The sequence below is a fragment of the Neofelis nebulosa genome, chromosome 6 (assembly GCF_028018385.1).
Source record: "Neofelis nebulosa isolate mNeoNeb1 chromosome 6, mNeoNeb1.pri, whole genome shotgun sequence".
NCBI lineage: Eukaryota > Metazoa > Chordata > Mammalia > Carnivora > Felidae > Neofelis > Neofelis nebulosa.
In genome coordinates this window covers 140,144,550-140,160,329 of record NC_080787.1, presented here as the reverse complement: position 1 = coordinate 140,160,329, position 15,780 = coordinate 140,144,550, and the positions used below count along the sequence as shown (strand labels likewise).

The 15,780-nt window shown below is 42.3% G+C and overlaps 1 protein-coding gene across 6 annotated transcripts in view; it reads right to left on the bottom strand.

Moving 5' to 3' along the window:
* CCDC170 (coiled-coil domain containing 170) overlaps nucleotides 1–15,780 on the bottom strand; it is a 105,595-nt gene that overhangs the window by 30,369 nt on the left and 59,446 nt on the right. For all 6 annotated transcript variants that reach the window (XM_058735665.1, XM_058735668.1, XM_058735664.1 and 3 more), the window contains one exon: nucleotides 8,695–9,012. In XM_058735665.1, coding sequence (XP_058591648.1) covers nucleotides 8,695–9,012 — 318 coding nt within the window. The remainder of the gene's footprint in view (nucleotides 1–8,694; nucleotides 9,013–15,780) is intronic.

Below are 15,780 nucleotides of genomic sequence, written 5' to 3'. Positions count from 1 at the left end.
TTTAGGAGCCTCAAAGCTTAAGTGGAAAAAAAGTTCAGACAGAAAGTGCTTTTAAAACCTAAGCAAGTGTCATTCTCCAGAGAAACTCCTCCACCATATATGGCGGATTAAAGATTACACAGTGAGGGGTGCCTGGGTGGCTCAGTCGGTTGAGCGGCCGACTTCGGCTCAGGTCACGATCTCGCGATCCATGAGTTCGAGCCCCGCGTCGGGCTCTGTGCTGACAGCTCAGAGCCTGGAGCCTGTTTCAGATTCTCTGTCTCCCTCTCTCTGACCCTCTCCCGTTCATGCTCTGTCTCTCTAGGTCTCAAAAATAAATAAACGTTAAAAAAATATTAAAAAAAAAAAAAGATTACACAGTGAGTTAACTTTATAGTAAATTTATCCAGAATTCAAGTGCATAAAGATATTTTTTCAAGGTTTTTTTTCCATTTTCCATTGAGTATCAGTTACTCAGGCACCAAAGTTCAGTGGTGCTGCTTCTGTGCTGTGTACTCATACGGTGATATTATCATTATAGCATTTGGAAGGTCAAACTTAACACAGCAATTCTACATGAAAGAAGGCGGGACGATCTGACTGCTACCTCCTCTCCCACAAAATGAAATCACAGTTTCTCCATTAAAGGCCCCCATTCTCTTCACACACTCCTCACTTTTCCAATGCTTCCATCCTTCCCTGGAGTTTCTCTCTTTGTCCTGACGCTCCTATAAATAAGAACGTACGTTTACCAAAGACCTCGGGTACATGTCGAGAAGGCTCAAACTGAGTCTACCTGATCCAGTCTTCAGGAAACATTGAATTTAATAAAGACACCAAGTTTGGGGTGAAAAATATGTTTTGTTTTGATGGTTAGTTTCAGAAGAGAAAAAAGAAAAAAGTAGACATTTACATATTACTCAGTACCATTGTTACAGAAACTGAAATATCTTGATGGTTTCGGGTTTATAGTTTCTGTCAAAAAAAAATTCTGCTTACCTACCAATAACCATTTTAAAAAGCAAGAAAACACTCCAGCCATCTTCAAATATTTTGTAAAGCTATTATCTGGAAGAACACTAGGGTTTGCTCTGAGTTGCCCTCAGAGCTTAAGTTAAGGACCAACAGGTCCAAATCAGAGAAATAATTCCACTTCAGTGAAAGGAAGAATTTTTCCTGGTCCCCAAAATTACAAAGTAATATATACTCATTATAAAAGATTCATTAAAGGGGCGCCTGGGTGGCTCAGTCAATTGAGCGTCTGACTTCAGCTCGGGTCATGATCTCGCTCGCAGTCTGTGAGTTCCAGCCCCGCGTCAGGCTCTGTGCTGACAGCTCAGAGCCTGGAGCCTGCTTCAGATTCTGTGTCTCCCTCTCTCTCTGCCCCTCCCCTGCTCATGCGCTCTCTCTCTCTCTCTCTCTCTCTCTCTGTCAAAAATAAACATTAAAAAAAATTTTTAAAATAAAGAAAGATTCATTAAGGACAAAAGAAAAAGTTTAAGGAAGAAAAACCACTCAGAGGTTAACAACTATTAATATTTTCAAATAATTTATTTTTATGCCCTGTTAAAATACAGGTGAGATACTATATTTGCAATTTTGTCTTTGTGTTTATCTCGTATTTTAAGCATCTTACTGTGGCTACGGTCAGGAAGGTTAGACTACTTCATCTCCAAATGCTCAAATCGTGTGCTTCTGTGGCTCTCCAGGTCCCAGGCCTGTAATTCAATTAATTCTATACTTCTGTGGGTGCTTGAAATCAAATACTTGATGGCAAGCTGCTTAGCACCACATCCAAGGAATTGTGTTCTCCAAGGAAATTTCAATTTTAATTACAGAATATGAGCCTCTGAGAACTCCTCATTTTGTACTTCCTACCATTGGCACTTACTAATAAGCGATGTGATCTCAATGTAAAAGAAAGGTACGCCTGTCTTGGTATAATATACAAAGTCACCTACAAAACAACAGCCATCAAACAACACCCCCAAGATACTGCCCGGGGGGAGGAGGGCTGTTTAATGATATCATATTATACAAGGCACAGCACATGATTCTGCGCAGTAGGAAATGTGTTTCACATTCGACTCCAAGTAGGAAGTGAGTCTTTCTACCTGGAAGTCCTTCAACACTTCTCCTACCCCACAGTTAACCTAACAAAGAGAATGAAACCAAAGAAAAAAGAGACAGAAATCCTCAGCTGGAGAGATGGAGAACTGGGTAATCACTTAGCCACAGTCTGTACACTGAAGAAGGTCCCAGAGGAAAGCAAAGCCTGCCAGAGAAATTGATCAGGAAAGACTCCCATTTTGGGGGTGCATGGCTGGCTCAGTCGGGGGAGCATGCAACTCTTGATCTCAGGGTTGTGCGTTCCAGCCTCACACTGGGTGTAGAGATGACCTTTTTTTTTAATGTTTATTTTCGGGAGAGAAAGAGAGACACTGAGTGTAACAGGGGAGGGGCAGAGAGAGAGGGAGACACAGAATCCGAAGCAGGCTCCAGGCTCTGAGCTGTCAGCAGAGCCCGACGCAGGGCTCGGACTCACGAACCAGGAGATCAAGACCTGAGCTGAAGTCGGACACTTAACCGACTGAGCCACCCAGACACCCCGGGTGTAGAGATTACTTAAAAAAAATAAAATCTTAAATGCACGAATGTGCAAATAGCCCGGTTACATTAAAAAAAAAAAAAAAAAAAAAAAAAAGCCTCCCATTTTGAGGATGACACCTCAGGCAATGACTGAAAGTATGAGTAAGGTAGTGATAATGACCCTGAAGAAAGAAGAGGACATCCTGATGGAGACCAGACTGTGGCACGGGGTCTCTGGAGTCACACAGTCCCCGTCTCAAGTTCCCACTCTACTACTTAGCAGCATGTTAACTGAAGCAGGTAATCAACCTGTCTGAAACTTAGTGTCTTTGCTCTGACGATGAGATGATAATTTAGATAATTTGAGCAGCACAGTATTTCACACCCGACTGAAGTTCAATGCACTGCATCCATTTTTACCATCAGTATTCCTACTCCAGTACGTTGGTTCAGTCACGCCCATGCTTCTGTCATACAGCGTTAAAGGGGCCCTTCAGAAACTGTCCTAGATCGTGTTTCTCAAACCATCTGCAGCCCACAGAGCCTGTTTTTTAACTAAAAACCTTTCTGGGAAGGACAAATAAGGCGCAATGTGCTACATCGAAGGTGACAAGGTTCCTCCCGCATCCTCACCCTGTGTGGACCCAAGAGTGCTCCACGAAGCTTGAAGGGTCAGCAGAGTATGACTTTTAAAACCACTGGTACGTAGACGGCTGAACTGTAAAGAAGCTGCAAACTCAAGATTCCGGTGTCCAGGAAGGAGCAAGCAGCTGGGAACCCCCCCATAGTCTACGTGTCCCAGAACGTAGCTTCATAAGCTTATTTTGGGTCTCAGTACATGTACGACCAATAGTTTTCAGAGCGATATTTACATAAGTGTAGTCAAATAAATTAACATTCTAATCTGACTCGGTTCTCGGGAACATCAAATGCCAGCGCCTGGGTGAACATATGTGTCTCACCAAAACTGTGAAGCTGTGTTGTGTTTTCACACCGAGAACTCTGAAGAGTCAATAAGCTTTTCTTTTTTCTTTTTCCTCTTTTTCTTAGTATCATCTGTTAACATATCCCTAATATTCCGTGGGACAAAATGTGCCAGGGATTTCAACACGAGAGATGTAGGGAATCGAGGGAAAGGGAGAGGGATTATAATAAACAAAACATACCTCATTTTTTTTAAAAAAACAAAAACAAAAAGGCACTGAAGTAAATTATCCTTCAAAAACAAGGAGCTTGGTGTTGGGAAGCGAAGTCATAATGCCCTAAAAAATTTCAGTCACTTCCCAAGGACAAGTAGTTGTTGATTTCACCAGAGAGACACTTTTGCCCTAAGATTAAACTAAAGAAAGCACAAGAGTTCTAAACTGAAGAAAGAACCACTTGGGTCACTTAAGGACCAGTGTCTTTTGGACACACAGCTCTTTTCTCATTAGTCAAGCTGTAATTTTCACTTAGGAAGTATATAAAATATGTTGTCAGGGACCAGGAATAAAACATCAATCAAATTCTCTTTCCTTATTATCGGTGTGTATGCTTTTTTTAGGGGGTGGAGAGGGACTGAGGGACAGAGAGAGAGAGAGAGAGAGAGAGACAGAAGGGGAGGGAGAGAGAACCCCAAGCAGGCTCCACACTCAGCACAGAGTCCGACTGACACAAGGGTCATTCCCACAACCCTGGGATCATGACCTGAGCTGAAACCAAGGGTCGGGCTCTCTCAACTGACTGAGCCACCCAGGTGCCCCATGTCGACTTTTGTTACAGGTTAAATTGGGTTCTCCATAAAAGAGGTATGTTCAAGTCCCCCAGTACCTCAGAATGTGACTTTATTTGGAAATACAGTCTTTACAGAGCTGGGCCCTAATGCAATATGGCTAGTGTGCTTATAAAAAAGGGAAAATGTGGACACGGAGACACACACAAATAGAAGGAAAATAATGTGAAGATCTAGAGAGAATGCCATTCATAAGCCAAGGACCACCTGAGACCACCAGGAGCCAGGCAAGAGTCCTGGGACAGATTCTCCCTTATAGCCTCAGAAGAAACCAACCTAGCCGACATCATGATTTTAGATTTACAGCCTCCAGAACTGGGAGACAATACAAACACACTTCTATTGTTTAAGCCACCAGGTTAGAGGCACTTTGTTATGGCCATCCTAGGAAATTACGACACTGTAGATGCCAGGAGAGCCAAAATCTCTATCTTTTCACTCTCCCAGGTGCCCCCATAGCTAGGCGTGACCATGTAACATAATCTGGGGCAATGAAATGACAGTGGAAGTCTGCCGAAGATTCTGGGTAAATGTTTGGTTTTGTGTATCGGGAGAATTAGGAACAAAGCAGAATGATCAGATGAGGGAGCAGGGGGTTGTAAAGTACGTCTCACGTCCTTTAGGGCATCAGGCTGGGTCCCCACAGCTCACCTGGAGCCACTGGACCAAGAAACACTCCAGTGGACAAAATAAACCCTTATGTGTGCCTAAAGAAGAACAAAAGAGCTGTCTAGATAATCGTGTGTAAGCTTGTATGAATTGCCTTCAATTTAGGAAATGACATAGAGATCAATCATGGTCCTGTCCTCTCTGTACATAATCACTTCTCATCCAGATGATGAGCTGGTTAGGAAACATCTAAAAGTAAGGAAGGGGTGCCTGGGTGGCTCAGTCGGTTTGGCATCCGACTTCAGCTCAGGTCATGATCTTGCAGTCCATGAGTTCGAGCCCCACGTTGGGCCCGTGCTGACAGCTCAAAGCCTGGAGCCCGCTTCGGATTCCGTGTCTCCCTCTCTCTCTGCCCCTGCCCCACTCATGGTCTATCTTTCTCACTCTCAAAAATGAATAAATGTTAAAAAAAAAATTTAAGTAAGAAAAAAAAATGTTTGCCTCAAAAACCTACACTAGAATCTGAAAATGTCGCAACTTTCTGTCATTGTGCAAGACATCATTATTTCAAAAACACCTGTTACAAGTGTACTGAAATTTCAAGGCTAAACATCATCAAAACACTCATTTAGAATTCCTAGGAACCCAACAGCAGGACATTCCTCTAAGAGACTGGTTTCCAACCGGGGGTGATTTCATCCTCCAGGGACATTTGCCTGGAGACATCACTGGTTGTCACAAATTGAGAGGGAAAATAGTGGCATTGGTACCTACTGGGTAGAAGCCAGAGATGCTGTTAAATACCCTACAATGTACATACAAAGCAGCCCCATGACAAAGGATTATCCAGCCTGAAACGTCAATAGTGCCAAACTGAGAAACACTACCCCAAGAAACAGTAAAGCTTTTTTTTTTTTAATTTTTTTTTAACGTTTTATTTATTTTTGAGACAGAGAGAGACAGAGCATGAACGGGGGAGGGGCAGAGAGAGAGGGAGACACAGAATCGGAAGCAGGCTCCAGGCTCTGAACCATCAGCCCAGAGCCCGACGCGGGGCTTGAATTCACGGACCACGAGATCGTGACCTGAGCTGAAGTCGGACGCTTAACCCACTGAGCCACCCAGGCGCCCCAGAAACAGTAAAGCTTTTAAAAAGAGAATTTGACTTGGCTATAAGCAGAAAAGCCAGGAACAAGTAGAAGTGACTTACTGAAAGCGTGTGGGTGGTGTCCTGAATTCTACTGAGAACTGCAAACATAGGAGAGTAAAAATGAACAGCAACAGGGAAAAGAAGAAAGGCAAGGTTCACAAAGTAGGAGTCTACATGAAGCAGCAAAATTTGCCAGGCCCGGCCTGAACCCACCACTGGGCCTTTGCATGGGTGTTACGCAACTGTTGAGTGTGTGTTTAACCACGGCAGCTGGCAGGGGTGTATGGCCCCCTCAACAAACAGATTCATCAATCTGTAAAGCTCCCATTCTTTAGAAACATTTCTAAGACAATATATGAAATCCATTTTCTCCTGATTTTACTTGAAGATGAGTCACACAAGATGCCAGCTATACGCTTGATTTCGGGCTTTTAAATAGTGAGAACAGCTATTGAAAAAAATTACAGGGTAGAAAAGGCAGACAAAGGCACTAAAAAGACTCTGAATCATTCTGATTTTTCTGGGGAGTAGGGGAAGGCATAGCCAGCTTAACCAATTTACATCATTTTGCTTCAGAAAATAAACATATACATCACGCTGACAATTTTATGCCATGCTTCACATGCTGAATTAAAATAGTTTCAGGAAAACATTTGGAAAACCAGAAGAGGGAAGCAATAAAATGAAATGGTTAAGGACCATTAGCTACTGAAGTGCATCTCTTACTAGACAAGGTAAATAACTTAATGAAATTGTTCTCAGTCCTGGAAGTAATGTTCTTCTGCAATCCAGGACCAATCACAAGAAAAACTGAGTTACCCTCAGAGACCTGCACATTTTATATCCGCAAAGAGAACCCTACACCTGGACAAAGGGGTCACCTGACTTGCTCCTAAGAGCACACATGAATTTTGGAAAAATTTTTAAAGGGGATTGAAAATGTTTTATCATTAAAGGAAATTTTCAAATGCCACCCTGAACTCTGAGTTAGTGATGGCTCTGAGTATTTTAGAAACCTCAAAAAAGGGAAAAATGCAATTTCTCCTTTGAACCAACATGAACTCACAGAGGTAGATCACAATGGAGTTACACCTAGAATTTGGATATTATTTACTTTAAAACCTCATTACTGGGGCGCCTGGGTGGCGCAGTCGGTTAAGCGTCCGACTTCAGCCAGGTCACGATCTCGCGGTCTGTGAGTTCGAGCCCCGCGTCAGGCTCTGGGCTGATGGCTCGGAGGCTAGAGCCTGTTTCCGATTCTGTGTCTCCCTCTCTCTCTGCCCCTCCCCCGTTCATGCTCTGTCTCTCTCTGTCCCAAAAATAAATAAAAAACGTTGAAAAAAATTTTTTTTTTAAAAATAAAAAAAAATTTAAAAAACCTCATTACTTAGGGCTTCAATAATTTGCATTTGATGGTAATTTAGTCAGGCTGAAGTTGACTCTGCTAAGCAAAGCTAGACAATAAAGGAGAAATTTTTTTTAAGTTTTTTTATTTATTTTGAGAGAGAGCGCGAGCAGGTGGGGAGGGAGAGAGAATCCCAAGCAGGCTCCGTGCTGCACAGAGCAGGATGCAGGGCTCCATCGCATGAACCATGAGATTGTGACCTGAGATGAAATCAAGAGTCAAGTCGCCTAACCAACTGAGCCACCCGGGTGCCCCAAGGAGAATTATTAATAGCATAAACAAGATAGCAATATTAAGCAAGCTTCAGTCATATATATGAATCCAAACATCTATCTCCATTTGTTCAACAGGTTCCCTAAAAGACTGTTCCAGGCACCAATGTGTTATGAAGAGAAGGAGGGAGATGAGGAGAATCAAGGGTAGCGATAGTTAATATTTATCATCATTGTGTGCCCGGCACTGCATTAAGGACTTCAGAACAATCTTCTTTTTCATTTACTGCTTGCAACAAGCAATAACCTTATGGGGCAGATACTCTTACAGGCCCAGTAACCCTTACGTGCAATTCCAAAATCCGAAAGTATCTGGAAACAGACAGCTTTTTTCATAACTCACTTGCTGATAAAGCTTGACCTGACCGGAGCTGGCAGAAAACCCTGACCCGAAGTGACACAAAGCTCTTCACAGTCCTCGTGTGTTCTGTGTGATGGATCTGTCACAGCTTCTGCTGCAGAATGATGAATGTGGTTCACTCTGGGGTGCCGCCTCAGACCCCACTGAGGAGGGATGTGTAAAAGAGAGCTCCCTCCATTACCGTTCCCTGTACTATTTCACCTTTCTAAACCCTGAAAAATTCTCAATTCAAAAACACATTGGGCCCCAAGGGGTTCAGATAAGGGGTGTGGCCCCTCAGCCCTCCCCGTCCAGCAGGTGAGAACACAGAATCTCAAAGACAGGTTCTCAGGAGCCTGCCCATGGCACACCTGCAGTGAGCGAGTATTGCAGTAGAGACAGGATTCACTACAGTCAGGTCTGACTCCAGAACCCCCATTGTCATTAGCTGTCATTTGAGTGACTCCCCAGGCTCCCTAAGCATGACATACAGCTGAAAGTAATAAAAACCACACTTAAATGATACTTTCACTAACTCAGAAACTACTGTCCTTAAGAATCTCAGAAGTCACCACTCACACTTTTCCTGCTCTCTCCCTGGCCGGTCATTTCTCGGATCCTTTCCAAAATAGCATCCTCCGTGGGCACAATCGTGCCCCAGTTGCCCCCGAGCAGCGCTGCGACTTTCTCCCTAAACGAGGAGTGCTGGTTTCTCGAGGCTGCCGTCGCATCCCGGCTGGCCTCCAAGCTCTTCTCCAACTCGCAAGAGCTTTTCTTCAAGAGGCTCAGTTCCTGCTTCGAGGCATCCCAGACCCGCTGGCCAGCAAGCAGCCTTTCTTGGAAGAGCTTGACTTCCCTTTCAAGAGCCTCCTTTGTCTCTACAGCACTGAGCAGGTCCTAAAACAAGTACAGAAAGAGAAGACAGGTACCTTAGCAGCCACTGAGGGACACCAGCATTTGCTTTCCGTTTACCTTGCCTACTGACTTCACGGAGTTAGGATTAAATCACGACATTCCCTGTTTAACTGTAAATTCCCCACCATTTCTTCATAGAAATTGTAAATTTTAAAGGCTTAACATTAAAAAATTTTTAAAATTATTTTTTAATGTTTTTTTTTTTTGAGAGAGAGAGAGAGAGAGAGAGAGAGAGAGAGAGACAGGGACAGAGAGCAAGTGGAGGAAGGGGAGAGAGAGAGAGAGAGGGAGATACAGAATCCAAAGCAGGCTCCAGGTTCTGAGCTGTCAGCACAGAGCCCGACGCAGGGCTTGAACTTGTGAACTGCAAGATCATGACATGAACCGAAGTCAGACACTTAACCAACTGAGTCACCCAGGTACCCCAACATTAAAAATTGTTTAATTAAAAAATTAAATTTTAAGGGCTCTGTCAGGTAAATTTAGGTGTCTAAAAAAAGAGAAGGGATAAAAAACCAGGGCCAGGAAAAGAAGGAAACTGGCATATAAGCCTTTTCTGTGTGGACCTCTGGAAAGACTTAACAAAAACAAGTTGTTGGCTAACATCTGGTAGAGGCAATCCATATTCAGAAAATGTTTACACGATTATCTGCTGTAAAGTTTGATATACATGGAAATTGATTTTGAAGAAACAGTAAACCCTCAGAGTCCTACCTACACACTAAAATTGTTTGAATAAAGATGATTCCTTAATACTCTTTTAAATAATACAGTAGCATTTTCATAAAAACATCATTGCATAAAGGAGAATCAGATCTTGCTTTCACTATGCATTTACTGTGTATCTTCTTGTCTCATAAAACTGATAGAACCTGAAGAAAAGAGACAGAAATATCTATTTGGCGGGTGGGAGAAATAAAAGTACAGGGAAATAAAGTACCATACTGAGAACAAGAATTAAAAAAATTTTTTTTAATGTTTATTTATTTTTGAGAGACGGAGACAGAGTGTGAGCAGGGGAGGGGCAGAAAGAGAGGGAGACACAGAATCCAAAGCAGGTTCCAGGCTCTGAGCTGTCAGCACACAGCCCAATGCAGGGCTAGAACCCACAAGCCGTGAGATCATGACCTGAGCTGAAGACAGATGCTTAACCGCCTGAGCCACCCAGGTACCCCGGGAACAGTAATTTTAAAGAATATAATGGGTATTGTTAGGTTCACAAAAATAAAGGAAGGGCATAAGGGAGGCTACCTGTGTACCTACTTCTATTTACTATAATCCAGAATGGTGCAAAGACGCATAAAAAAAGGACAAGTTTAAGGTCAGTTTTAAAAAATGGGGTGCCTGAGTGGCTCAGTCAGTTGAGCATCCAACTCTTGATTTTGGCTCAGGTCATGGTCCCAGGGTCGGGGGATCGAGCCCTGCATTGGGCCCCATGCTGAGCATGGAGCCTGGTTAAGATTCTCTCTTTCTGGGGTGCCTGGGTGCCTCAGTCGGTTGAGTGTCCGACTTCGGCTCAGGTCATGATCTCGCAGTCCGTGAGTTCGAGCCCCACATCGGGCTCTGTGCTGACAGCTCAGAGCCTGGACCCTGCTTTGGATTCTGTGTCTCCCTCTCTCTCTGCCCCTCCCCCACTCTCTCTCTCTTTCAAAAATAGACATTAAAAAAAAAAACAAGTTTTTAATACTGTTAGAGTCAAAAACAACGAAAAGCAAACAGTATCTTTGAATAACAGATTACACATCTAAACAGGCCAGCAACATTTCAGGCTACTAGTTAAAATGCACTCATCCGTCTTGCATCAGAACTGGACTTTTAAAAAGAATTTATCTCCACCAACAGCTTGAAGACAGGAAAGATGTTACTTCTTTACTTTTTATAAAAAAGAGAATATATTGTGGTTGGCTCCACAGCTCAGGGGTTAGAGCACTGGTCTTGTAAAAAAGAGACTATCTTACTTTTTTTTCCTTCTGATTTTTTAATCAAGGAAGTCTCCAGCAACAATTTGAAATAAAAGTCATTGAGTGGATAGGTAGTTAGAGAAGGCTGCCCTTTTCAGAGATGTAATGGCTAAACTAATTATGGATTATGGAACCTATTTTGTGAGACACTTTGCTTCTCAAGGTCCTGGCAACAGCTTCGTTTCCCAGCTCCCTTTCGATTCTAGTCTTCCGTAAGGAGAAGCTTCACTACTGCTAATTAAATTACAGCCCTTAAAGTAGAGTCAAGGGCACTTTATTACAAATACAATATTTTAAGACTTTACAGATTTCTTTCTCAGATAGTAATGCAACAGCTGCTCCATTTGGGTAACCAGTATCAGCGCTGGTGATAATAAATTCGAAACTACATGTTTTACTTAAAAACTACAATCTTGGGGCGCCTGGGTGGCTCGGTCGGTTAAGCGTCCGACTTCGGCTCAGGTCATGATCTCACCGTGCGTGAGTTCCAGCCCTGCGATGGGCTCTGGGCTGACAGCTCAGAGCCTGGAGCCTGTTTCAGATTCTGTGTCTCCCTCTCTCTCTCTCTCTGCCCCTCCCCTGTTCATGCTCTGTCTCTCTCTGTCTCAAAAATAAATAAACGTTAAAAAAATTTTTTAAAAAATAAAAAGTGGGGCACCTGGGTGGCTCAGTCGGTTAAGCTTCCGACTTCAGCTCAGGTCACGATCTCACAATCCGTGAGTTCAAGCCCCACGTCGGGCTCAGGGCTGATGGCTCGGAGCCTGGAGGCTGCTTCCGATTCTGTGTCTCCCTCTCTCTCTGCCCCTCCCCCGTTCATGCTCTGTCTCTCTCTGTCTCAAAAATAAATAAACGTTAAAAAAAAATTTTTTTAATAAATAAATAAATAAAAAGTACAATCTAGCATGTGGTTAGAAAACTGAAGTCCCAAATTCAGTGATACAGAGCTCTAAAAAAACAAACAAACAAAAAAAAAAAACTCTAGAATATTATATGTTGACTTTTATATTAAAAGAAAACCCCTAATGCAAAAGCGGAATTTCCATGACCGAGAGAGTGAGTGATATTTTTAACTAAGTACAAAAAGTTCTCAAAATACACAAAAAAATATATCAGACGCTTGAGTACTATAGACATACTGTCGGTGTGGAGTAGACTAACCAACCGGCAGCTTTCAGCAAGAAACCAATGAGCACAGTTAAAATATTCCAGCTATGAGGAACTTTCTTCCACCCCGATATCAGATTATTGTCTCCCTGCCATCAAGACAAGAGCCAGTCCCTAACAAACCCAACACATGAAACTTCACGTCTGGTAAATGTCAGAAAATTCATTTGTGATCATAAAATACAGGAGCACATGTCAGCAGGCTGGATTTCTCTTCTGGACACGTTTCAGCCCAGCGAACTATATGCTGTTTCTCACACGAAGCGCAGGCCTTGGGAGCCGGCGACAGGGCCTTGGGGATGGCCGCTCCCTCGGCGCTCTGATTAAGCGCTTGAGGATTTCGGAGCACCAGGCTGATCTACTGGGAACAGATGTCCTCAGGCTACAAATGCAATTACCTGTAGAGCTAGCAGAGACAGCACTGGAGTGTGGTTGCATGGCTACCTCAAGGATACACTTGTGTAGTGTGACATCGGTATCACCGGCCAGGACCCGGGGACTGCTGTCAGACTACACTGACACCCAGAGCAAGAAACAAGTGCTCTCTCTAAGCAAAATCAGGGCTCACCTCCACAGAGAAAATCACATTTGCAGACGAGGACAGGCCTTACAGAGACAGTGAGGGGATCTCTCTTTTTTTTTAATTTTTAATTGAGCTTTAGTCCTATTAATGCAAGAAATGAATAATGACCCTTCCACAATTACTTTTAACAAAAACAATTGTAAAGAATATGACGAAGGTGTTTGAGTTAGCTTCCCAATTAAATGCATGTCTGTATCAATTCCCAATTAAATGCATTAAATAATAAAATCGTTCAAAGGTTTGCATTTATTTGTTTATTTTTATTGTAGAGAGAGAGAGAGAGAGAAGGGAAAGGGGCAGAGGAAAAGAGAGAGAATCTCAAGCAGACTCCATGCTCAGTGCAGAGCCCGATGCAGGGCTCAATCCCACAATCCTGGGATCATGACCTGAGCAGAAACCAAGAATCAGATGCTCAACTGACTGAGCCACCCAGGTGCCCCCAAAGGTTTGTTTTTAAAATACAATTGTCTCCTGTTTTAATCTTGCTGCCTACTATATGGATTTGCATATGCACAAGATCAAACTTCTTCTCAAAAATATATGACTAATTATCAACCTCTGGCTTGAGTTTAATTCATCCAACCCCAGACAAATTTTGCAAAATTAAAAACCAGTGGATTACATCTACCTACTGTAGTTAAATTTAACAAAAAAGCTCAGAAATTCTCCCAAAAAGGTGTTCTTATTCGTTATTGGTAGAAGTGTGAATAGGTGTAATTCTGATATAAATATCTAACAAAATAAGGGTGGCTGGGTGGCTCAGTCAGTTGAGCATCCGACTTTGGCTCAGGTCATGATCTCATGGTTTGTGGGTTCAAGCCCCATGTCAGGCTCTGTGCTGACAGCTCAGAGCCTGACCCTGCTTTGGATTCTGTGTCTCCCTCTCTCTCTGCTCCTCCCCCACTCACACTCTCTCTCTCTCTCTCAAAAATAAACATTAAAAAATTTTTTTTAATCTAACAAAATAGAATATATGTAGGCCCTGTGGCCCTACAAGTCTAGTGTCAAGAATAGATCTGTAGGATAGACTACTAAATATGGAAAGTGATATATGTGCAAAGTTATTCCATTACAATACAGCAAAAGATTAGGTACTACACAAATATTCACTGATATGTGATGGGTTAAACCAATATGAGACCCCTGTACCATAGAACACTATGTAGTCTTAAAAAGAATTGAGTAAACTTTTTATGTACTGTTACGGAAGACTCTCCAAGGTACAGTTAGTGAAAAAAGTAAGGTGCCTAATCAAGTGTCTAGTGCATTTGTACCTACATAAACAGGACACCTCTCTAGAAACAAGCACAAGCAAGTGCCCATTTTGCTCATCTCTGGAGAAGGGACCTGTAGCTGGGGGGCATAAACGTAAGGAAGATATGACAGAACACTGACAACTATGAAAACACCCAGGAAATGCTGGTCCATGTAAAGTGCCGAGTCAATAGTGATAGAAACACACACACACACACACACACACACACACACACACACACACACCCTAGGCTGTCCCAGTGGCATCTTCAAACCTGGAAAATAATAAGAATTCAACTTAAGTTTGAAATTCTCATTATTGACAAACTCAATATAAGTTGACAATGAATTTAGCTGCTCGTGAGGCCGGCATGTTCCTGGGCTTCTCCACAGTACTGCAAACACTCTGCCCTGTAATGGTCAGATTGTACCTGGAGGACCATGGACAGTTCCCAGCTGGAAATTTTAAGAGGGACATTGTCAAAATGGAATGGATTCAGTATCCCATGGTGGGATTAGACCCATAATAAAAATATTTATGTACTCATGTTATTTTAAGTGCTGTTTTAATTTATTTTAAATGCATAGACTGAATCTAAAGTCAAAGTTTTGGAAGACTTTGGAAGACTTAATTATAGTTACAGAACACAACATAAGTATTACAAACCTTGACAACGTAAATACAATAATAAAATAAAACTGGGAAGAGAGGGGAGTAAAAAGCAGGAGACATTACATTCCTTCTACACTCTAGCTGAAAGTCTACAAATACTATCTCACGTTGGTGAATCAGAAACAGAAATGTATCCCTTTTAAGTCTCAATAGTAACTATCAGAAGCTAAAATAGGAATGGCCCTCAAGGAATCTACTCCTGAAATCATTGTTGCACTATATGCTAACTAACTTGGATGTAAATTTTTTTTAAAAATTAAATAAAAATTAAAAATAAATAAAAATTTTAAAAAATAAATAAAGCAGGAATGCCCCATTGAGGCTAGAAGTGGAAGGAGAGAGGGTTTTAAATTTTACTTCAGAGTCTTAGGAATGGTTTATTTTTTATAATCTGAGCAGATATTATTTTAGTGCTTATTTTCTTCTTAATTCCTCACTCAGAGGCTAGAACTCTCCCAAACTAACAGATGATAAGAAATAAGATTCAAAGTTTGAAAGACACAGGCTGTTTAGCCAAAAGAAAAGACTTAGAAATCCATAACAAATGTCTTCAAAAGCTTGAAAGTTAGCCATAAGAAAGAGATTTCAGTTTATTCTATGAAGTTGCATTAAGAGAGAACCAGAATAGGATGTGAATTATGGGGATTCTGACCCTGACTTGCTACAATGAAGAACTGTGAAACAACTGAACTATACAGAGAATATGGACCTCCTTGTTCAGTAGTGAGTTCCTTGTCTCTGGAGGAGTTCAAGGGGAGCCTGAAAACTAGCTAGACACTGACATTTTAATTTTTTTTTAATGTTTTATTTATTTTTAAGACAGAGGGAGACAGAGCATGAGTGGGGATGGGGCAGAGAGAGAGGGAAACACAGAATCTGAAGCAGGCTCCAGGCTCTGAGCTGTCAGCACAGAGCCCAATGCAGGGCTCCAACTCACGAACTGTGAGATCATGACCTGAGCCGAAGTCGGATGCTCAACCAACTGAGCCACCCAGGCGCCCCCAGACACTGACATTTTAAAGATGATTCTGATTTCACACAGAGAGTTACATGATCTAGATTCTAAAAGACCTCCGGGTCACTTCCAACATCATACTTCTAGGATTGTGAAGAGA